The sequence below is a fragment of the Pleurodeles waltl genome, chromosome 12 (genome assembly GCF_031143425.1).
Source record: "Pleurodeles waltl isolate 20211129_DDA chromosome 12, aPleWal1.hap1.20221129, whole genome shotgun sequence".
NCBI lineage: Eukaryota > Metazoa > Chordata > Amphibia > Caudata > Salamandridae > Pleurodeles > Pleurodeles waltl.
The window spans coordinates 361,839,129-361,863,666 of NC_090451.1; the positions used below are offsets into that span (position 1 = coordinate 361,839,129).

The 24,538-nt window shown below is 43.3% G+C and overlaps 1 protein-coding gene across 1 annotated transcript in view; it reads left to right on the plus strand.

Annotated features, from left to right (window-relative positions):
* NETO2 (neuropilin and tolloid like 2) overlaps window positions 1–24,538 on the plus strand; it is a 267,840-nt gene that overhangs the window by 175,333 nt on the left and 67,969 nt on the right. Inside the window, exons 3-6 of the mRNA XM_069216613.1 lie at window positions 8,756–8,896; window positions 13,736–13,984; window positions 20,791–20,835; window positions 20,921–21,048. Of these exons, the coding sequence (XP_069072714.1) occupies window positions 8,756–8,896; window positions 13,736–13,984; window positions 20,791–20,835; window positions 20,921–21,048 (563 nt within the window). The remainder of the gene's footprint in view (window positions 1–8,755; window positions 8,897–13,735; window positions 13,985–20,790; window positions 20,836–20,920; window positions 21,049–24,538) is intronic.

A 24,538-nucleotide genomic window follows, 5' to 3' on the forward strand; every position in this document is an offset into this window, starting at 1 on the left:
GGTGTACAACATCAGCGGAATTACCTCACTTAGACCTGTCCCTTCACACAGGACAGGCGGACGCCATTTCAGTGGGGGGCAGGCCCTGAAATAATGCTGCGTCACATGAGAAATTAGGACATACTGGACAAATCACAATGACCCATTACATCTTTACATGATGCAAAGTTCTGTGGTAGCTCCATTGTTCAGTTTGTGACTGGATCCTCACTCTTGTGTCCCTTAGATTGCTACTGCTGTGGATGAATAGGAGATGGAGACACACCCCCGTGTACAGACCCCTGGTGGACTTGGCAACACTGGAGGACAGGCACATTATCCTCACCTATAGAGTGGACAGGGCCACAATCACAGAGCTGTGTGCCCAATTGGAGACTGACCTGATATCTGCTATCCGTCACCCCACTGGGATCCCCCGTCTTGTGCAAGTGCTATCTGTACTCCATTTCCTGGCAAATGGTTCTTTCCAAATGACAGTGGACTTGGCAGCAGGAATGTCACAGCCAATGTTCTCAATAGTGCTGACAAGAGTATTGTCTGCCCTGGTAAAGCACATGTGCAGCTACATTGTTTTCGCCCAGGTTGAAGATTTGACACAGTGAAGGCTGAGTTCTATGCAATGGGACATATCCCCAACATAATTTGGGCGATTGATGGAAAACATGTTGCATTTGCCCCCTGCCAGAATGAACAGGTGTTCAGGAATCGGAAGAGTTTCCACTCTATGAATGTACAGATGGTGTACCTTGCGGACCAGTACATCTCCCATGTAAATGCTAAGTATCCTGGGTTGGTGCATGATACCTTTATCCTTAGGAATAGCAGCATCCCAAATGTGATGGGCCAACTCCAGAGGCACAGGGTGTGGCTAATGGGTGAGCCCTGGTTCCCACCCAGTATACGTTGGTGTATGGGTATGGTGTGGGCCATATGGAATAGTGTGTGGCTAAATGTTGTCCCTCAATATTTGTAGGTGTCTCTGGTTACCCCAACCTATCATGGCTGCTGACCCCTGTGAGGAATGCCAGGACAAGGGCAGAAGAACATTTTAATGAGGCACATGGGCGAACCAGAAGGATAATTGAAAGGACCTTTGGCCTCCTGAAGGCCAGGTTCCGGTGCCTCCATCTAATAGGTGGATCACTGTGCTACTCACCAAAGAAGGTTTGCCAGATAGTGGTGGCATGCTGCACGTTGCATAACCTGGCCCTCAGACACCATGTCCCATTCCTGCAAGAGGAGGAGGCTGGAGTTGCCTGTGTGCCAGCAGTGGACCCTGTGGACAGTGAGGATGAGGAGGCAAAGGATTAGGATGAGGACATCAGAACATTTGTGATCCGACAATACTTCCAATGACACACAGTTAGGACAGTATTTCTTCACATTTCAATGACATTTTTTTTAAATTTGTGTGGCAATGGCATGCTGATATTTCCCACTTCTATGCCCACTTACTGTTCCCTCTGGCAATTCATTTTACAGATGTTGGTGACCTCGCATATACTCCTGGTGTGATCACTGCAGCCAGCTACAGGTCATTAATATATGCTCATTTTCTGTACCGTTGATTTGCAATGATTGTACCTGTTTCAATGAATACATATTTGATATACATGACATACTCCAAACTTGTTTCTTTTCCAAGGGTGTTTTTTGAAGTGCTAAAATATGGAGGGGCAAGTGCAATGGGATGGGGTGATGATGGAGGAAAGCCCAGGGTATTGTTCCGGTCGGTTTGTAGCACAGTTGCATTGCCCAAGGGGACAAAGGAAGGGGAGCAATGGCAGTTCAAGGTGGACAGGGTGACAGGGTGGGACACAAGGGTGACAATCAGGAGAATCTCATTTCCTGCAGGGGTCTTGGCAAGTGTCTGTGGTTTCTGCCTGGATCGCAGGGAACGTTTGCGGGGTGGTTCACCTTCTGCAGGGGAAGGGTGCTGGTGGCCTGTATAGTCCTGTGGCGGAGCCTCCTGGCCAGTGGCAGCAGCAGAAGTGGAAGGCTGTTCACATCTCTGGCTAGTGGCAGGGGCCCGCTGGTGTGAGACTGCTTCCCTCATAATATTGGACATGTCTGCCAGCACCCCTGCTATGGAGATCAGGGTGTTGTTGATGGCCTGCAAGTCCTCCCTGATCCCCTAGTACTGTCCCTCTTGCAGCCGCCTGTTCTCCTGCACATTGTCCAAGATCTGGCCCATCGTGTCCTGGGAATTTTGGGAGGCTCCCAGGATCTCTGCAAGTGCCTCCTGGAGAGTCGGTTCCATGGGCCTGTCCTCCCCCTGGTGCACAGCACTCCTCCCAGTTTCCCTGTTGGGCTGTGCCTCTGCCCCTTGAACCGTGTGCCCACTGCCACTGACTCCAGGTCCCTGATTGTCTTGGGTATGAGGTGTGGCCTGGGGTCCCTGTAGAGGTGGACACACTGCTGATTGACGTGTCCAGGGGACAGAGGTGTGGGTACGCTGGGTGGGTGCTGTGGTGGTGTTTCCTGATGGGGGAGGCTCTGTGGTGGTGTGTGACTGGGCCTGGGTAACCGGCTGTCCAATGGTCCCTGATGGGCCAGGTAAGTCATCCAGATCCTGAAGACCAAAGTTGCTGTCATCACTGTGGGCCTCTTCAGTTGGGGGACTGGATATAGCTGGCACCTCCTCTCCGCTGATATTGGCTTGGGTACCTGTGGGGATGTAAATGATGTGTTATGGTTTAGGTTTCTGACATATTGTGCATCCGTGGCTTGCCCTCTTTGGTTAGATTTGCCCTGGCAACTTTCACTGGTATACGTTGGTGTATGGTGGGATAGTTAATTATCTATAGTGTGCATGGTTTAGTGATGAGTGTCCATGCAGGGCTGCAAGTGGTTTCCATGCATTAGTAGAGCATGCAGGGCTTGGCATTGGGATGAGTGACATGTACTGTGTGGGAAGTAGTGGAGTGATGAGAGTGAGGGTGCGGGTAAGGGTGAGGGTATGTGATGGCATGCAGGTAGGGGGATGATAGTAGTAGAGAGTTGACTTACCAGAGTCCATTCCTCCTCTGGCCAGGCCCTCAGGATGCAGTATTGCCAAGACTTTCTCCTCCCATGCTGTTAGTTGTGGGGGGGGGAGGTGGGGCCCACCGTCAGTCCTCTGTACCGTGAGCTGGTGTCTTGCTAATACGGAACGCACCTTCCCCTGTAGGTCATTCCACCTCTTCCTGATGTCATCCCTAGTTCTTGGGTGCTGTCCACGGTGTTGACCCTGTCCACAAATCTCTGCTATAGCTTCATCTTCCTAGCTATCGATATCTGCTGCACCTGTGCTCCAAATAACTGCGGCTCTACCCTGATAATTTCCTCCACCATGACCATTAGCTCCTCCTCTGTGAAACGGGGGTGTCTTTGTGGTGCCATGGGTGTTGTGTGAGGTGTGTTGGTGAGGGTGTGTTGGGTAATGTGTTGGGGTGTGTGATGTGGGGTGCGTGAGTGGTGTATAGGTGTTAGTAGTGTGTGGGTCTAGTTCTGTCAGTGGTCTTGATGTCTCTCTACTGGTAATGGTTTGAAATGGTGAAGGGCTGTGGGTAATGTGGTTGTGTGTTTTATAGTGGTCTGGGGGTGGTATGTGTATGGGTGTCAGGTGTGTGTTGTTTGAATTGTCCAATGTTGTGTTGTTTTGTTTGTGTGTCCATTTTGAGTGCGACGGTATGTACCGTCAATGGTTTACCGCTGTTGAATGTCCACTGTAGTGATTCGTGGGTCATAATATGATGGACATTGTTCTGTTGGCGTAACGGTGTGGGTTTTTATACCGCCACTTTATCACTGACCTTTGGTTTGGCAGATTTGTATATGTGGCTGAATACTGACGGATTGGTGTGTGTGTGTCATAATATGGTGAACGGATAACCGCCGTGGCAGCGATAAGTTGGCGGATTTACCACCAATGTCATAATGAGGGCCTAAATGTGAACACATGAGTCTGCCATGCATGTTACTGTTACATTTTGCCAAAAAGTTAAGAGACTTTGAATCGAAGTTACAACGTTTACCCATAAGCGTAATTAAGCCATCTGTGTTAATCCATGCCTAAGCCCTTAGTATGTTTGGGAACTGTAGATAGGTGATCTCAACCAAAGCGGTAGGGAGGGGGAGAGTACTAGACAGAAGGATGTAATGCCTCACTGTTAAATGCAACTTAGTTTTCAACCCTCTATGCTGCTTCCATTGAATTGTTTAGTATTGATTTCTGCTGTTTGCTTAACTTTCTTTTTACATAAAAGATAAGTGCTGGGCTTTACATTAGGTTCTTGTGTCTGTTGGTTTACTATTGAGACCTAAGCCCTTGCCCCCCCCACCAATTTCCTGAAAAGCACTTTACTCCCCACCCCCACCCTGAGAGTCAAGAGCAAAAAGAGTTTTACCTGCCAGATTTGCAGAGCTATAGTAGGACAGGCACCAGGACACCAGTGGCAAACGACCCCAACCACCATGGTTGGGATCCAGTGGCCCCTGTGAGCTCTGTTCCACCACAAATGGGGTCTGATAAATGCCATATTTCTGGTCTGGTATCACACGCTTCTCGTCTTACTGCCCCACTTCTACAGTGTTCAGGAACCTGACACATGCTCAAGAGAAGCTACTGCTCTTGTGCCTGTGGAAAAAGAAAATACAGTGCAGCATAGAACGTAAGCATATGGAAATATGACAAACAATTGAAAGGAGAGAAGTGAAGAACATAGAAAAAACATGCTTATGTTATGTTACAAATTCACATTTATTCCCACTATTAATCATTTGGAATGCACTGAGTATGTACAGAGTGCTGCATATCCTGTGGGAGTAAAACTGTACCCCAAAATGTGGACACTCAAAATGTAGCCTCCCTAAAATTATAGCTCATCCAGTTCTTTCACAGATTAGGTTGCACATTAAGATCCCCTAAACATCAATTAGCAGTGTAAAACCATTCAAATAACTAGTGGCACCCACTCAATAATTGAGTTCTAGATCAATGAAAGTTAAAGGGGTTATTAAAAAAATAAAAAATAAGCTGTCCAGAAATAATGCAATAAGGACACTGAAGTGCAAAGTTATACAGAGTATGCAAAGTCAGAATTATTATAAGTCCAAAATGGGTGGCAAAATCAAAAACAAGTTGGACAGCATCCTTAGCATAACAAGAAAATCTTCTGTTTCATCCCCAAAATCCAGCGGTTCCTATTCTCAATTTTCACAGAACAAACTGATATCACTGCAAAGACATCATGGTCAGAGCAAAAAAATATATTGTCTCTTTGGCAAATCATAACACAGAGAAAATACATGTCATTGCCTTAACACAGATGCACCATACTGATTGGATACCCTCCATGCTAACACAATCTGGAGATGTTCTAACAAATATGAAATGTTTAAACAATAGAACTTTTAGCAATGACCTGGTTACGGAATCGCAAACCGGGTTTGCGAGTCGCAATTAGGAAGAGGAGTCCCCTTCCTAATTGCGAGTCGCAGTGCAATGCCAGATTGCTTTGTGACCGCGAACGCGATCGCAAAGCAATCGCAGTTTGCACCCATTTGAAATGGGTGGTAATCCATTCCCAAAATGGATGGGGTCCCCATGGGACCCCCTTCCCTTTGTGAATGGAACTGCAAACATTTTTTCAGAGCAGGCAGTGGTCCTCTGGACCACTGCCTGCTCTGAAAAAATGAAACGAAAACGTTTCATTTTTTAGTTTTGTAATGCATCTCGTTTTCCTTTAAGGAAAACGGGCTGCATTACAAAAAAAAACTGCTTTATTTAAAAGCAGTCACAGACATGGTGGTCTGCTGTCTCCAGCAGGCCACCATCCCTGTGAGTGCTGCGAGTCTCAAGGGGGTCGCAAATTGCGACCCACCTCATTAATATTAATGAGGTGGGCCTTTGCGACCCCCTTGCGAATCGCAGATGGTGTCAGGGACACCATCCTACATTTCAATTTGCGAATCACAAATTGCGAGTCGCTTTGATTCGCAATTTGCAAGTCGCAAATTGGAATCTACTAACATCTGGCCCTTATAGTCCCCACACATTTTACTCCTGAAGACTGAACTCCTCAACATGCATTCATCTGAACTTTCACATCGGCAACATCGATGACAGGTTAATACCCGCTAGGTCTGCTTCACCTCGCTTTCATTTGGATCCTACAAAGCCTTCATATGCGCTGCATGTGCTCCATGGAGGATGTAAGACGGCGGGTTGGAGGCTTTGCAGAATACCAAAATACATTGTATATATGCTCTCTTTCTAATGTACATTCCGCCTGCACTCAATATCCAGCCGAAATCATTCCACGTGCCCCACTTTTCTACAGAAACTAAATCCCATGCGACCTACTGACCAATATAAAGGATTCTGATACCCACTGGCTCTGGTTTTCACTAAAGAAAACTACAAATGAATTAATAAATCCCCAAAATAGCTAATTGTTTTAGCCTTCATTTTCAGAGGATTTTCTTTCTTGGGAATTTTTTTTGTTTATCAAGCCACTGCTCTCTTTTTCGTGGTTTATTTTAAATTTTTCTTAGGAGTTCTTTCACTCTGTGTTAATTTCAAAATATCATTAAAATATAATCAGATTTTAAGAATTTCATTATAGCTACTAAATCGTCTGGGTCATGATTTCAAAATGCAGCAGCACAAATAAATGTGAGTTTTATAGCAATTATGATCCACTTTAAAAAAACATACATACATATTAAATTTACATCATTTCTATCTGGTATCTTCGTTGAGCTCTCATTTATTGAGAACAGATACTTATAGTTCATTTAAATCAGCAAACATATGATCTTAGGGCAGTCTTTGTGCGTGTCATAGGTCAACATGTATTGGGGGCCATGTCAAATGTAAGACCTTCAGCCCTTCCTGAGGTTTGTCTCACATGTACTTTGCCTGTCAATATATTAAAGGCAATATTGGTGATGGGAAACAAAAATCTACAAGTCCTAAAATTCAAACTGCTGTTGTACAAAATGCAAGGATTGGCATATACAGTAGAGCGTTTATGGCTTTCACTGACGTTCTGCAATGTATTGGAAGTGACAAATGTAGCATTTTTTATTCCAGTGCATGATCACTTTACTGTCAGGGCCTGAGTCGAAGAAGTTGGAAGCCTGGCATTCAATTCTTATCAGATGCTATGGCATGCACTCTTGGAACCCATGTGCATCAAGTAACACAGCTCAAATCTATCTACAAAGCAGCAGGCGTTTGCACTACAGAAGGAGGTGTAAAATAAATTAGAGAAGCGGTTTTTAACATTTTGATTTCTGTGGACCCCACTAAATCATTACTGGAAACTGGAGACCCTCGCTGAGTCAATATTGAAAACCAGGGACCCCGGGCCCCATCATTTTCTATAATTTGAACCTTAATACACAAAAAAATAGAAACAAGTATAAAGTAAACAAATGTTCAAATATTGATTTTTTTTAAATCCACAATCAAATATAGAAAAGGTTTTCACGTTTTCAATTTTGCTTCTTTATTTGTATATGCTTTATTAATGTATTCATTTTAATATGATTTAATCCTGGATTAGAGCACAACCTGTGAGCGAGAGCAAGCGTGGGTAAATGTTGTAGATGGGGGTGAGGTTTACAGTTTAACCTGGACAGCAATAGTGATGGGGAACAGAGAGGGTTTATACTAGTAGAGATCTGCATCTGTTCAGGTGGAGGCCAATAACTGGGTGGTTACAGTGAAATGAGGTGCTCTGTGAAGAGATAGGTCTTAAAGTAATCTTGAAAGCATTGTATGTACAGCAAAAAAGCATGCAGCATCATATTTAATGCCCGTTGACCTTATATCATCGGACATGCTCCTATTGAACATGTTTTGTTTGCACAACACTAAACACGTTATCTTTGCAACACAGCACATTCTCACGAAATTACCTGTTTCACAACTAGTAATATTCTGTGAATTGTGTTTAACTCATTCTTTGTGTCTTTTTTTAATTTGGTGCCAGGATTTCACTCAACAGCCAGGTTGAATTACTTTGCGTGACTTTAGTTAACTTGGATTTGTGAAGTATCGTAGGGGTGTGCTTTTCCCACCTTGTTATGCTTACTTTCGATAGATTGCCAGGACTTTCATGCCACAAAACACAATGCTGTTTTAGCCCTGAACGTTTATCAGCATCTGAGGCAAAAAACATACTTTTGTGCGCAAAAGTTGGTCAATGCTTTATTTTGCTTTGTCATGGGCCACCTCTGTACGTCACACAAGCGCCTGTGATACATTTTAGAAAATGTAGACCTTGACTTATCAGTGGATGCTGACCATAAGATCTGAGGTATCTCGGTCTGTCCTCTCTCTCTCTCTGTATGGTCCAAAGTGTAATATAAATTCAGGAACATGACATTATTCTCCATGAGAAGAATGAACTCTCACTGTACACATCAATAGGTATTACAGAATGTTTCAGTAAGCAAATACATGCTCATTTTATTAAACTGTAAAATACACCTTCAGGCAACTTTACAGGTAAACAAGGAAAACTAAAGTACACATTCGAGCACTGAAAATTAAGCTGAGGAAAATAGTTAAGTCACAATAGTACCTATGCTTGGCGCTGTGCATAGGTCTCTATTGCATATTATATTTCACTGGTTTGCCAAAGGATGTTCTGTAATTGATTAACTTTATAATTTATCACCTTAATGTTTTTTATTTCTGGTCCTTGATATGGCTCTCTGTGTGTTCCTTTAATCTTGATTTTGTTTGGTTTTATTTTCAAAGATGGACATAATCTGGCCGTGAAGCACGTTCCGCCTCCACAATGTGGTATTTGGATCCGGACAAGCAACGGAGGCCATTTTGCTTCGCCAAATTTCCCTGACACTTATCCACCAAACAAGGAGTGTGTTTACATTTTAGAAGGTATTGTGCCTTTTATCCCTTTCTAATTACTTGTTACACAAAATTATATAAAAACTAGATTTGTGAAGGTGTTGGAATGCATGTGTGGGGGGCAACCACATTTGTTTAATCCACACTGTGGGAAGAAAGAAGTCTGCATATTGATGGTAATGCCTGACTGAAGCAGAAAAAACACCAGGGGAGGTGCCTCTGTTAGGGTGTGAGGACGTTGCCCCACTTATATTCCCAATTCCCAACTTCCCAATTAAATGTGAGTAAACTATTCACATTTTAAAATGTTCTGCATTCACCTGTGTGGATCGTGGCAGTTAGTCTTTAGCTGTGGGCCAGTTACATAATAGAGCACTTGAGGCTAAGGCTGGTCCTAAGCCGTGCATGTCTGGCAGTGGTGGGGCTTAAATTGTTGTTCAACAATTCATTTTAAAGACACGGTCCAAGTTAGTAGCCAGCGCACCATGGCACAAGTGCACATGTCGGGTTGGACGGCTGCCTTTCTCCGGCCAGCCCGACATGCGCACTAAAGACCTCCTAGAGTCTCTTCACCTGCACATTAGTGAGCCGGGGGTGAATCAAAGCCACAGCCCCCGGTCTCAGTAATGAGCTGTGAGGTTGCCTGCCCTAGCCAATCCAGGCGCTGGTCTAAAAGTAGGAGGAGCGTCTGGATTGGCTTAGAGAGAGGCAGTTTTTACTAGGGACTCTGGTGCAGTGTGTGCATGGGAGATAGTGCGAGGCACAGGGTGGAAGGTGGCTGTGTCGCTCCCCTTTTCATGCACCATGAAGAGAGAGCAGCGCTGTTGGCAGTTTGCAACGTCACGCATACGAAAAGAGCTTCCAGTCCACAGGTAAGTTGAATAATTAGTGAATTGGTGGCCATGCAAAACACACAGGCCCTCATTCTAAGTCTAGCGGGCGGCGGTAGCCGCCCGCCATTCGGGAACCGCCATGTGGCCGCTATGCGGCCAAAATAGCGCTTCCGGCATTCCAACCTTCCCGCTGGCCCGGCCGGCGCTAACCATGTTAGCGCCCGCCGGCCCAGCGGGAAGGAGGCCTGCAACACAGAAGCCGGCTCCGAATGAAGCCGGCGGTGTTGCGGGCGTGCAACGGGTGCAGTTGCACCCGTCACGCTTTCCACTGTCTGCTAAGCAGACAGTGAAAAGCTTCATGGGGCCCTGTTAGGGGGCCCCTGCACTACCCATGCCAGTGGCATGGGCAGTGCAGGGGCCCCCAGGGGCCCCAGGACACCTGTTCCCGCCAGCCTCTTCCTGGCGGTGAAAACCGCCAGAAACAGGCTGGCGGGAAGGGGGTCAGAATCCCCTGGCGGATTCGCCCAACCGGGGGTAAAACGGCGGGAAACCGCCGGCCCCGGTTTTCTGACCGCGGCTTTACCGCCGCGGTCAGAATGGGCTTGGAAGCCCCGCCAGCCTGTTGGCGGTGCTTCCGTCATTCGCGACCCGTCAGAATGACCCCCACAGTGTCAAAACACTATAGATTACAGCTATTTTGCTGCTGTATTTTCTGTTTTTTTTAATGTACAGTATAAACTGTTTGCACAACACCAGATTCAGAGCACAGACACTATCACTCATGGCATGACCACACGAACACTAAATAAAGCATGTCGGCGCCGACACAAAGTCAACACCCTTGACTATTTGAAAATTATCTCCACAAAAGTTAGTCAGTGCTGAGCACAACTATTGAGAAAAGCAGTACACCTACCTGGCTACATGTTTATCACAAATTTGTGTTGCACATGAATGGTTGTTTTGTAGAGTTTTAGTTTCTGCATGCAGGTCAATTTTTCCTTCTTTCAGAATTTAATGCATTAGTAACTGCTTCATTCTACTTGGGATAATGTCACTAAAAGCGCCACACATTACGGGTTGAAATGTCATTTGTAAGCACACAGGATGAAAATGTCATAAACTGGGAACTTGTCAGCTGTGCGTGTTGTGATACATACTTTTGAAAATTTGAATTAAAATTGAAATTAGAATGGAGTCAAGATAGTTTGGCAGAAGATTTTTACGTATTGTCTCCGAGTCCTCCCCATGCGCTGGCTACAAATGTCTATTAACCCATGCGCTGCAGTGTGTGTCCCGATTGTATATGATGCTCTGTCCATAGTCTTCATAATGTCTGGCACCTTTTTCCACCACTGGCTTTTGTTCATGTTGCTCTGGGAGTTGCCGGACAAGTTCCAAATCAGTGCCTTTGCAAGTGTGAATGTAACCAGCCTGTGTACCAATCCCTTGGTGTGCACCCTTATAGACGTGTAGTTGTTACTGCAATGACATGGTTCATAATGTGAATGTTATTTTTGTAGCTCCCCAGTGCTCTGGTTTGTTAGGCGCTACGCTGCAAGGTTTGAGTTAAACCCTTCTTTTCTTGTAAAAATATCTGATACAGTTGAACCCTCCCTGCTTGAACCTATTCCAGATACAGTCAATGAGGTGTCAATTGACATTTTAAATGGAACCTTTTCAACGACCTCCATGATAGAAGGAAAACGCTACTTGCATAAAACTTTAAAAAATAAACCAAACAGATTTTAGCTTGAACCTTTCTGTTAAAAAATGTGCACATTTCCACCCTCGCTAATGTTCACAGTGTACACCAGTTTTCCAATATTTTAAATGTCCTCCAGTTAACATTTGCATGTCACTAGCTCTCAGCTACTAGGGGTACAAAGTGTAGCCTCCTGGGCAGTCTTATAACAATAAGTATATTTATGAATATCTTGATTGTGGAGCCCTCCGCTGCACTAATGAAAGGAGAACTCTCAGCGCCAACCAATGGAGCCACTTGACTGATATAAATGTACGCATGTTTGGTTGTCAGGACCTTGATCTGTTTGCATGTGAAAGGGACCAACAAACATAATGAGCAGCAGCTCCGCTCCACTCCTATAGGAAAACAGCTGCATCATTTGTAATGTCTTTAAATGATGCAGCTGGTTTTGATGATGTAGTGGACCAGCAAGGGGAGTTTATGGAGTTCCAACAGGATCAGGATATTGGTGATGTGATAATATTTCTTCTTCACCTGAATGAGACGTAAAGTGCCTTATAGCGTGCCCTATTACCTTTTAATGTTTATTCTTTGCTGTCTCACTGTGTTCAGTCCGAAAAATCACAATAACTTCTATTGCCTCCGTAGATTTAATTTGTACAGGTGTATCAATAAATTAATCTGTGAGGTACTCACAGCATTGTTATCTCAAAGTCTGTTATGAAGGTGACTGGTTATACTGAATAAGCAGCTACCTATGTCACTATCATATGCAATGTTTTTATTGATGTCATAACTACACTTTCACAATTGCTTTATTAACTTTCTTGTTTTCTCAAATTTGCTTGAAAATGCACCATTTGCCCATTTGTTTTAAAAAATTTCCCAGGGGTAGAAGTCCCTCCCCCCGAGCCCTCCTCATGGCCGTTGGGCTCACTCGCTATGCTCGCTCGCCACAGGGCACACTCGCTACGCCCGCTCGCCACAGGGCACACATCCGAAACTTTTACACCCCACCACTTTCAAATGTCACCAGCCATCACTGAAAAACACAATTTGTGTCAGGACTGAGTGAAATGTACAGAATAGTCAGTTCACTTGTTTATGTTTATAAGTTCTTCAAATTTGTGTTTTTCAAATATTTCAACGTTTACTTTAATCCTCTGCACAAATATTTCACCAGTATACGAGTGGAGGAACAATACACACTTCATGGAAGCGCTTGGGTACCACTCTATCTTTAGAGGAGCAGTGATAACTGTCCAGCCAGTGGCGGCGGCTCTGTTAATGTGGAGGAACATCACCCCACTGCCCTCTCAGTAGTGAAAACATGAAAAATAAAATGCTAATAACACAGGTTATTATCATTTTATTTTTCAATATTGAGTTGAATCAAGGGCAGGGTGGTGGTGCTGATGACAGCAGCTGCAGTAAGGGCAGGAGTGATGGGTACTTCTGCAAGTGCGCCTGTTGGTTTGGCCGGCCTTCTTAGGACGGCCAAACCAACTTCACACTTAGATCTCTCCACCTGAGCTGTGGTGCACAGCTGGGTGAAGACCAAGCACAGGCTCCCAGGGCCTGACTGAGCGTCAAACCAGACTGTTCAGGCCAATCACAGGGCTGCTCTCATGCTGGTTAATAGTATTAGCAGCATCAGAGCAGCATGTGGATTGGCGTTGGGGACTGGGAGCCTTGCTCTGGACTAAAGAAGAGGTGCAGAAGAGCACCAAGGCAGTGGCCGGCAGGTAAGTGTTTTCTTATTTATTTATTATTTTAAATTTTCTCCCCTTGCGCTGCCCCTATTCCCCCTGTGTTGTCCCATAAATTCGTTTTCACAGTGGCCGCCACTGTGTTCTTCTATTTTCGTTGAAGATCTGGACAGGGCCGGACTGGGAACCCAAACCAGCCCTGGCAATTTTTTCAGACCAGCCCCGTTGGGTGCATAGCAAGCGAACCTGACCACTACAGTTGGGCTTGGAGGGGTCCTATGTCCAAGAAGAATTGAGGGATAAAACTGTGCAGATAATTCAGCACTGTGCGACAAAGGTATTTCCTGCTTTGTGCCTTTGGAATTAGCCTGATAGAGCCAAAAGCTCATATGCTGCAAATAGATCCGCTGTGTAATAAATTTGCCAACTAGTTTTCTTACCTGGGATTCTCTTTGTAACTCTTACAGAGCAATGACTCACATGAAGTCCCACTGTATATTATTATTTGTATTTGAAATTGGTCAAGTAGCAACCATAAATTGGCAAAAATGTTTAATTAAGTAAACAGAAACAAGCTGTCTGAAAAGGTAACTCCCATTTAACCTCTCCTATCTTGCAGCGGCTCCGCGCCAAAGAATTGAGCTAACGTTTGATGAACCCTATCACATAGAACCATCATTCGAGTGTCGCTTCGATCACTTGGAGGTCCGTGATGGGCCTTTTGGCTTCTCCCCACTCATCGACCGCTACTGTGGTCTGAAAAGCCCAATGCTGATTAGATCGACTGGAAGGTTCATGTGGATAAAATTTTCGTCAGATGAAGAACTTGAAGGGCTGGGATTCAGAGCTAAATATTCATTCATACCCGGTAAGGTGTTTAATGTCAACTCACAAAATTTGTGTTTCAAGGTTCCTCTCCCCAGAATGTATTTGGCAGTCACGTTGCATTAATATTTCACATAGTTAAACAGGTGTAATTGATGTAAAAATGGGAAGCAGCCTGTATCCTTCCTCTTAATTTTTCCTATTGCATGATTAAATCTACATCAGTAAAAATGAATGTCCAGGAATGTCTTGTAATCATGCTGAAATATGGCATTATTAAAATGATTTCACTGGAAGTGAGGTCTGCGGCTCTCACTTCATTACAGTGGCGAAAAGCTACATTAACATGCTAAGTGGAAATATATGGAAATGTTAGTGTGTGCATTGCAGTACAAGATAAAATGGCTGACCCTGCTGCAAAGGGTTGCATAAAGCATCCGCGTGAAAGTCTACTCTAAGCTCATACTAAGGACTGCAACCCATGGTGTCGTCTGAACTGAATTACAATGTGTTAGCCACACTTATTTATTTTTATTATCTATTTATGAGTTTTGACAGCTCTGTCTTGTGGCAGGTAGCGATTTTGTAGAGCTTTTGGTTGTAGTGAGGCACATCCAGTGGCTGTCAAATGCCTCCCTTGGCAGATGTTGGTCAGTGAAAAAGTGGATCGTGGATCTATGATGTGGACTGTGCTCCTAGCCTTACCGAAGGTCATAGTGTTCAGTCTCTTTCTTTACTGTTCTGACCCTTTCTTGAGGGGATGGGAAGTCTTTGCTGGTTTCCCCACTGAATGTGATAGCCTCAGTGAAGAGGCTTGTCTTTGCTTATTTTCTTGAACATTGATGTCTTCGGGGGGTTTCTGATATCTGAGCACAAAGAGTGTTAGCTTTCGTGAAAAACACATGATTCAGTTTCCACATGTCATGCACATATCATGGATTTAATTGAGCATTTAGCTCTTCTTCTTGAGGCGATGGGTCTTTTCTTCCCTCGAAGGGATTAACCTACGAAGTTAGCTCACACTCAGTCTTCATTTATTTGCAGTGAAATAAATTTGATCACACAACGAAGACCCAAATCAGAAACAAAGTTAATAGATTAATTATAAATTAACACTCAGGTTAATGTAAACAAATCTCAAAAACATACTGTAACGATTGAAATTAACAATATGATAGCCAAATCTCCTTAAGAAATTTATACGGATTAGCATAAGGAAAACCAAAAATTCAGTTACAGTGATACAGGATATCGCAATAGGCTTAGATGTTCAGAGAAAAGTATTTGGTCTTACCTTTTACACATGAGTGCAAACTAAGAGCATCTAACTAAATTAATCTATGAATCGATAGAGGAAGTTAGAAGCTTGGTCAAGAGCCTTCTTTAGAGAGAGTTAAGTGTCAGCCTAAGCCACACTCAGCAAAGCATTAGTGCAAAGGGAACATCAGGGGTCAGTACCTCTCAAAATCCAGAGGAAAATCATCCTAAAATCAATCTGTATCAATGTTAGTTAATACCTAACACACTCAATCAAGCCATCATGAGCTCCATTATAATCCTCTGTCCCATGCTGTCATTTGCAACGTTTGCAGTCTCTCCCAGACCAGTCCTGAGAACTCTGCTGTCCTTGGTCCTCCAGACGTTGTTTGCAACGTGTATATCTATTTCCAAACTAACATTTCGTATGAATGCACCTGCAATAAAATGACATGTTAGGAAAAAGTGGAAAGCAGTTTCTCACATTGAAAGGTTCACAAGCCTAGTAAAGGCAATTTTATGAATATTATTCACTAATGCACATTTAATTACGGGTTATACTGTGCACATATTAATTTCAACATTCATATAAATGTCGGTTACATAATCTCAATTAAAGTTTCATGTTACAATTAGAATAAATGTAATACTTGTAAATACATGTGCATTAATGTTTCTGAGAACTACATTTTCAGCGTTAACTGTAAACATTAGTGCACTCTTCTACAGAGAATCTTCTCGTTTCAAAGGTAAATTCACTCAATTTATGTGATCTCTTATAGTGTATATAAATGATTACATTTCGTTTAATAAGGTTAAGGCACACCGTGTACATGATTTACTAACACTAGTGAATGCACTTCATTACTGAACTTGAGTGCAACGCTTTACCAGTGACCGTTTCATTCAGTCCATTCCCCCATCAGCGCTTGACCCTATTACAGACCACTTTTCACATTGAGGTTGCTTCACTGCTGTCAGATGTGATACAGTCACATGCTGTCCCAAACACAGCTGTCCCACTGAAAGGCCTTGAAGACCTCAGCAGAGGTCTGGAGTGGACAAGTGAAGTAATGGTACCCAGGGGATGATTCAGAGTTTGCCTACTGACTGGAATCTTTACATTCACCCTGCAGTGTTCAGCTCCACATTCTGTACAGCCTATTACACCTAAACCCCAAGTGTTAAGATTACCTTGCTCAAGGATGTTCAATATCAATCTTGAAGGAATCAGATATTTATGGCCTGGCTTAAAGTCAGGTGGTCATAAGAACTCCTCTGATATCTGGGAGAAATGTTAACTCTGGGGGAGAAACTACAGGCGTAATTTTCTTCACTCCACTTTTCCAGATTAAGCATTCCCTCCAGAAAGTGGCGAAGTTTTCATTACCAGTTGACTCTGGCTCACGGCCTTAGTCAATCCCTTGATGTAGAGAACATGATTGTCAATCCTTACAAAGACTACCTGCACAAAACAGGACTACCTGCAAAAGACAGCCTTAGCTGGAGTCCAAGATTCTCCTCTCTCCAAATTCCAAAGACTGTGTGGGTCTCTGCAGATGGCCAGGTTTAGCATCCCTTTCCATAGCTCCTCCCTGATACAACCCCAACAGCTGTTGACCAAAGTGCATGCCTTAAGGGCTTTCCGAAACTGCAAATGATTAATTATTGTTTGTATGCAGACAGGGAGTTTGCTTCAAGCTCTAAAGGTTTAGTAAGCAAACGCTCTGCTTTCTTGGTGAGATTTGTTAATGTTAACTTTTTTTTGTACCAATAAAAGGAAAGAGTTAGACAAGCGTAAAGTGCTGGTTGGTTGATGAAAATGAAAATACTATGAAATTTAGTATCCATATTTTTATAAAGTTTTATGACAAATAGAAAGGCTTTTAAATACAGATCGTTTGCAACTGGCAACCAACATAGTCTTTTTCTCAAATGCTGAAATACCTCAAAATCTCTTGACAGATTTAACAGAAAGTGAGGTTCACAGTGTTGAACTATTTAAAAATGGTGTGTCAAATACGTAGGTAATCCCACACAGAGGTTATTACTGTAGTCCAATTTAGAACCTACTGTAGCTTGAATGATACTCAAATGTGCAAACTCAGGACAAAACAGAAGAATATAATTTTTTTAATTGTTAATAGTAGGAAACAGTGAGAAGTGATTTTTGTGATGAAAAATGAGAAATTGTCATCAGGGATGATGCTCAGATTGGGGGCAGATTTCACTGGCTCAACACAGGGTCCACGTTACAGGGACCACTAATCCAGTGATCATTAGGGACTGGCAGAGGCTAATACGGAAGTCTCTGTTTTGTCAGAATTATTTTTAAGGTCGTAGATACTCACCCAGTTGCCGTCCGACTGTACTGTGATTTGGTTGTCATCAGCCTCACATAGGAAAATTAATCTATGCTTTGCCAGATGGGCCACATAAACAGTGCAAAGCATGAACTCCACGGTTATTAGACCGAAGTGGAGGCATATTCTGTTACCTTTAATGCTAGCATATGATCTTTTAGAGGGAGGTGTAGCCATATTAATGCTTTGCCTGTGCACCATCCACACTTACTCTTTATGTAAGTACTGTGTGAGACAGGGTGTCGACAGAAGCCTGTAGAGCTACTGATATCAAGGCAGCTGAGCTGCCACTATCCAGTATACAAAGCTCATTTCGCACAGATGATCAACATCTGCACAGTGTGCTGCTCTGAATAAAAGAGGACAGCAGGGTATTTGTAGTGTTTTAGATGACCAGGCGAGCCCACATGGCAGCCCCTGGAGAAGGGGAGTTCTGTATCACACCCACTCCCCATGAGTGTTTAATGGTGGAGGTGCGGTGACTTAGAGGAAGGGTATATTATGTAGCGACAATGCAGGAGCAGGGAGGTATTGAGTTAACGGGTCTGAAGTGAGAAGTAATAAAGAGGCATGAGCAGCATAACACCATAATTGCCTCTGCGTCATCTATAAGACCCACCGGCGAATCTACAGTATTAACGTCGCTTTCGACCACCTTAACTACAAAGTGAAGTAATGAATTGGAAAAGTAATTAGTAGCTATAGAGGCATCGGCCGAAGGCTTTTTTCACCAGAGGAGTCCTATTGCTTGTTTCACGACTATTGGTTCTAAGACTTCTCTGAAGGATTGATTTATAGCGTTGCTTTGTCTTGCAAATTGATTTAGTAGTTGTTAGTATGAATTCTGATAAATCAAGGAAACATCAGTAGAGTTTAAGCATGTACCTTAATTCAACTCTCTATCATAGAGTTCGTAGCTGTAAAAAATGTTGAATTTTAAGAAATTTGGTAATAAAAAAGGGAGGCCCAAGAATCACACATTTCTTGAGAAGCTGAGGTTACAGGTTGACAGCTTTCTGGCTCCTGAAATTCATTGACATGTTTAAAGAGCTCCCTGGTAGAGTTCTGTGCTTTTTGCAGTCGGTATGAATAGAGCAACGGTGCGGGCTGATTTGATCTCTTATTGCATTTCATCAAGGCAGGAGAGTATATTATTTTCTTTTTCTAGTAAGTAGATACATCGCCATCCTTGCACGAAAGGCCTCGCATTGTCCTTTGTGAGATTCAAGAGATTCAGTGTACCAAAGGGCAGAAGGTTTTCTGCGATATGAGGTACTTTTATCCAAGGCAACAGCAAGCAAGGTTTTGAATACCAATTGACTCTGTTGAATGTTAGGAACCAGCTGACTAGCAGAGTTACTTAACTCTAGTATAACCTTAGAACAATGTACTGGCTGCCCCAAAATGGCAATCCTTGCAAGGTGGTGGAGAGTGGATCTGAAATCAGAAACCACTTCTTTCACCAACTGAGAATCTAATGCCACACAATAATAAACTATATACTAAGTCCCTGCTGTGTCAATCTTTCCTTTAAACAGAGTATAATAAAAATGGTCACCCAGAGTCAAAAAACAGTACAACTTTTCCTAAAATAAAACAGTATCAAAACACTCACAAAAATTGATTTTAGGATTTCTGTAGCAGTAAACTCCCTCAGTGGGCCTAATTAAATAGTGTTCAGAGTGTTGGTGAATGACCTTCCTGGAGCACTAGAATGCTAATCTAACTGTCCCTAAATAGGTGATCTGCCGGTCCTCTCTGGTCCCCACATTTTTGCCTTTTGGTGTGTTCCTCTCTCATATATTCTCCGATTCAAAGGGCACTTTCAGCCAACAAACCTTTCCTATTGTACATTCACGCTGGCACAATGAGTGATGCCCTGTCCATAAATAAGTCTTTTGTCAGCTGTAACTTTTGTCGCTGTTTCAAAAGCTATATGATAAAATGACGTCCCTGTGTCTCATGGTCTTTTTGGCAGGTGATACGTTTGGTTTAATATAAAGCTTTTTTTGTGTACTGACATGTGGTGTTGCTGTGTCGAATGCTTAAACATTCACTTGATGCACTAACCTCTCGAACCAAGGAAAACCCTAACTCCTATTTTGCCATGAATAGCCTTCAGCAATATATTCATGCACACTAGATGGGTTCAACTTTCAACAGCAGTGGTGTTTATGCTTTATCTTCTCACCCCCTTTGAGCAAGAAAACAGTGGTACTCCCCCCATCCCCTGCCAAAAGACAAACCTGCTCATTTGTTTTACAATAATTATGTAAAATTCCAAATATTTTCATTTTAGCCAGCACCATACATCCCCGACTTCCCTTCGCACCTCCAAATGTAGCCAGAAAGGAAAATGACACTCCTGAGCATGGCAATAACCTTGGTGTGCCCTTCAGTGAAAGATCTAGATAGTCTCAGGTCAAGTACTATACATTCATAACCTTCAGACTCTCAGAACACATAGATCCCGCTTCAAAAAAACATTTTCGCTAAAAACCTAAGGAAATGGATAAAAATGGCTTAATTTACCTCTTTGGAATCACTGACAGGTATAAATTATTTTGCTAATATAGAATTCGTTGCCATGAGTGCTGAGAAATCTGTTGCAGTAATGCCAAATAATGGGTGGATGAGTAGGTGGATGAAGGGTGCTTGGTCGTCAACGTTAGTGATTGTCCACAAACTTGTAAGTTGCGGGCTTTCACAAACTCCAAGCCAACTCTTTCCCAACTTGGAAATGATTTAGGTTTTGCTCCATCCAAGGGCTGGAATAACTTGTCTTCTAGAGCGGTGAAGGGCACGGATCACCTCCAAACCTGGAGGGGGAGCAACAGAAGGGTTTTCCCCATGGGGAGAAATGTCATACTCACAGAGAAAAAAAATGCATTCGCACAGCAGGCTGCGTTTCCCGAGTGTGTAATCGTTTGGTTGTTTTCAGTTACATATTGGAAAAATGGGACCATGGGGAATACGCCAAGTTACATTAATAGTAGCCCACCTGAAAACCTGTGGCTTGTGCAGTTTCCCAGGCATGGTGCTTGGAACATTTATAAACTCCCAAAAATAGCAAATCAGCATCTGCTCATGGAAATAACATAACATATACAGGTTTACTACGTTTCTCTGTGAATATGGGCCAGAGGCTTTGTTAAACACCTGTAAATAGTTTGAGGAAACGTCTAAGGTTTTTTTTAGCTACCAATGATTCATGTTGTTTCTCTTACAGATCCTGACTTTACGTACCTTGGGGGCATCCTCAGTCCCATCCCAGGTCTGGTACTTCCTTTTCCATATCTTTTTGATATCCATATTGCATGCTACATAAGTTGTGACACCAGGTTTTGTGTTCTTCTTAGACTGCCAGTTCGAGCTCGCCGGGGCGGATGGTGTGATACGTTCGAGCCAGGTAGAGCAGGAAGAAAAAACCAAGCCTGGCCAACCAGTGGACTGTATTTGGACCATAAAAGCCACTTCCAAAGCAAAAGTAAGTACATTTGTATCATTCAGCAGATAATGTGCTTCCATATGATCAGTAGATTGAGTGGTCATTAGTGCCAATTTGCATAATGATTCACTTTCATTGAAATGAATTAGCCATTGGCTCTTGGAGAATCAAGATGGATGCAACATCCAAGACAGATTGACCTTCAAAGGCGGAACGAACAGCTCCAGTAGTGAGCAGAATACAGATGGGTACATGGGCTCATGATGAATAACCTTTGTTGATGGTTCTCCTTCTGTGATATCTCCTAGACAAAGCATTCAAGGGAGATAAATGTGAGCTGTATTCTACACTAATATAAACATTGTGACCACTTGCTTTTTGACAATGTGTATATTACAAGAATCTTCAAAATGGATACTATAACAATACAGAAAGTCAATGGTTGGACTGCATTGTAACCGTCTGCCAAGTGGGTCAAGGCATGACTTGTCCCTCTCTGTTACAATATTCCAAATCTCTGCATCCCGACACCGTCCTGCTATCACAAGTTGCCTTATACCATGTGCATTTGTGTAGACATTTTTGCCATTTGTGAAGTTAGTACCACATTCAGGGGTCCATTCACAAAGTGATTTTCGAGTACGAAAAGTAGTACTCCTGCAATACTGCACTTCTGTTCTACTCACACTTAGATGCCTTTGTGAAGTGGCCCCTTCCTGTCTGAGTGCCTTTTGCCATTCTTGGGTTTTCATTGACCGGATTCAAAGAGGACTGCCGAGTTTGTTCTTGGTTCTGTTTCTTATTGTTTCCAAGTGAGCTGTGTTGGAAGGCAGGTGGCAAAATTAGGACCTATTAGTGAAATGTAGTTTCCTTTATTGAGTTTTCACAAAAGAGGTCAAAAATATGTTGACCCTAAATGTTGTGGCATGAGGACGACCTTTGGAAAATAAGAGGGACATTTATACCAATTGTAATTCTAGATTTTGGTACCATTCTGTTTTTTCACTGAAACAGTGGCGGCTGGCAGTTTTAGGAGGGAGCGGGGTGGGCGGGAAGCACACACACACTCATTCTTTCACACACACATGCACGCATGCACATCCATTAACAACACTCATAACATTCAAACATGCAAGCACGCACCAAACATTCATTTTAAAAGATCACACACACACACTCATTCTTTTACACACACACACATTTATTAACATCACTCATAACATTCAAACATGCACACACGCACCAAACATTCATTTTAAAAGATCACACACACTCATTCTTTCACACACACATGCACGCACATCCATTAACAACACTCATAACAATCAAGCATGCACGCACGCACGCATGCATGCACCAAACATTCATTTTAAAAGATCACACACACACACTTACCTTCAGCCTCGGAGGTCCCAGCTGGGTTGGGACTGCTGCCTTCCCTCATTGGCTGACCTCAGGTCAGCCAATGAGGGAAGGCAGCAGTCCCAGCCTCCTCACAGAGTGGGACGGGGTCAGTGACACTGCTGACCCCACCCCACTCTATGACGAAGTGTCACTGATTGACACTTGCCCTGGGTGCTTCAGGGCTTAAACCTGAAGTACCCAGCTCAAAGTCAATGGGTGACCCTTTCCTCATCACCCAGGGGAGGGCCTCGAGGCACCTTTGCTGAGCCGGGGAGGTCACGCCCATAGGAGCTGTGACCTCCTCAGCCCAGCAAAGTTCAACTCAGGCAGCCAGGAGTCTGCGCAAATCATGCATGTCTGCTCCTGGCTGCCTTACCTGAACATAAAGAGTGTCTGTCAGGCTGACCTTTGTTCAGCCTGACAGACACTGTTCATGAGGGGCAAAAGGTGGGGGGCGTGGCCCCTCCGCCCTAAAGGACGGGCCACGCCTGCACTTAAATGCAGGAAAAATTGCCTTCCACGTTTACCTGAAAACAACCATGGAAGCTTAAGAAAAAAATAATGTCAGTCTATGTTGAAAGAACATCATTGTAAATCTAATTGAAGAGATTGGTGTACATGTATTGAAAATACATTTGCCAATCTGGGGAAAAACACCTATGTACATTTATACAAAAGTACTATGTAGGTTAAAGGCAAGAACACACTGAAATAAGATCCTGATAACTAGAAATTCTGTGAAGCCTTCCCTGTTTCTTCCATGGTCCTCACCCCTCTCTGCCCTTGCCCTACCGTTTCCTTTAGCTAGGTGTGTGCTATAAAATGCCACCTACATACAAACATATGCACTACACTGTCCCTTACTCTAACCCATTCTGGCTCTGCCCTTTCCTCTTTGTTAGCCACTCTCCACTTCTAATCGTATCTTCCACTTGCTTGTCCTTTGCCTTGGGTGCTAGCCCTATCTTCTTCTTCAAACCATTCTCCTCTCCTCTCATCTCTCCACTCTACTCACTCACCATCCAGACATACTTTGGCCCATATTTATGAAAAAGTAGCGCATCAGAGCTGATGTGCCACTTTTTCTCTGCCACCCTGTACCGGCACCTAATGACACCATCATTGCGCCCTCTTTATAATACGACGCACCATGGCAGTCATTAGCACAATAGTGTCAAACTTTTTGATGCTATTGTGGTGCTTTGCTATACTAGCATAAAAAATGATGACCGTAATGTAGCAAAGTGCAAGGAGGGCCATAGCTTTCTATGGGTGCATCATTTTAATTGAAAAATTACACCAAAATAGTGCAGTGAAATCTGTTAAATGTAAACCCACCATTTTTGAGGGCCGGAACACCCCCGTTTGCATACATTATGTCTGGTGCAGGTATAATGTGGTGCAATGGGTTACATAATAGCGCAATGCTTGCATAGCACCCCTTTGTAAATAAGGTGTAGGGAAAAGGCCACCTTAGCGTATAAACAATGACACTAAGGAGGAGCTAAGGCAGCACAAGGGGCTCTCAAGTATGCCCCTTTGTTTTTCCGTCCTCAAAGACATCATACTGCCATATCTTTTTGAATCAATATATGTTCTGTGGATGTTCATTCTTTACTCTAGTACCTTTGTTAGACCTCTGTGTAAAAGAGACTTGTCTTGCCATAGTTTGACTTAGTGTAATGCACACTGACACCCCATTGGTATAGTTGCGGTCTAGTAAAATGAATAAACATGGGCTTATGAAAGACACAAAATTCATGGTTAGCGATACGTTTTCATAGGAGGCCTGTGTGTGCATCTGGGTTCAATTGGTAACATCAAGAGAGATGTACTTATAATAGTGGATGGAAAGAGTGAGCAAGAGTAGGGTACCATCTATGATTCTTCTGAATCGTGTTTCTGGAAGGCAGGCTTTTCCGTGTCTTTTGAAACTGGTATTTTCTCACAGAATCAAAGTTTTGAGGGGAGTAGTGTGGTACAGTTTTGTTCCATTATAGGAGAAAGAGCTCCTTCACCATGTGAACTTCTTAATTTTGAGTATCACAAAGAAATCACCTCAAGGAGCAGAGGTGACACTTTTCCAGAATATCCAGAGATCCTGACCTATAAAGTATGGTGGATC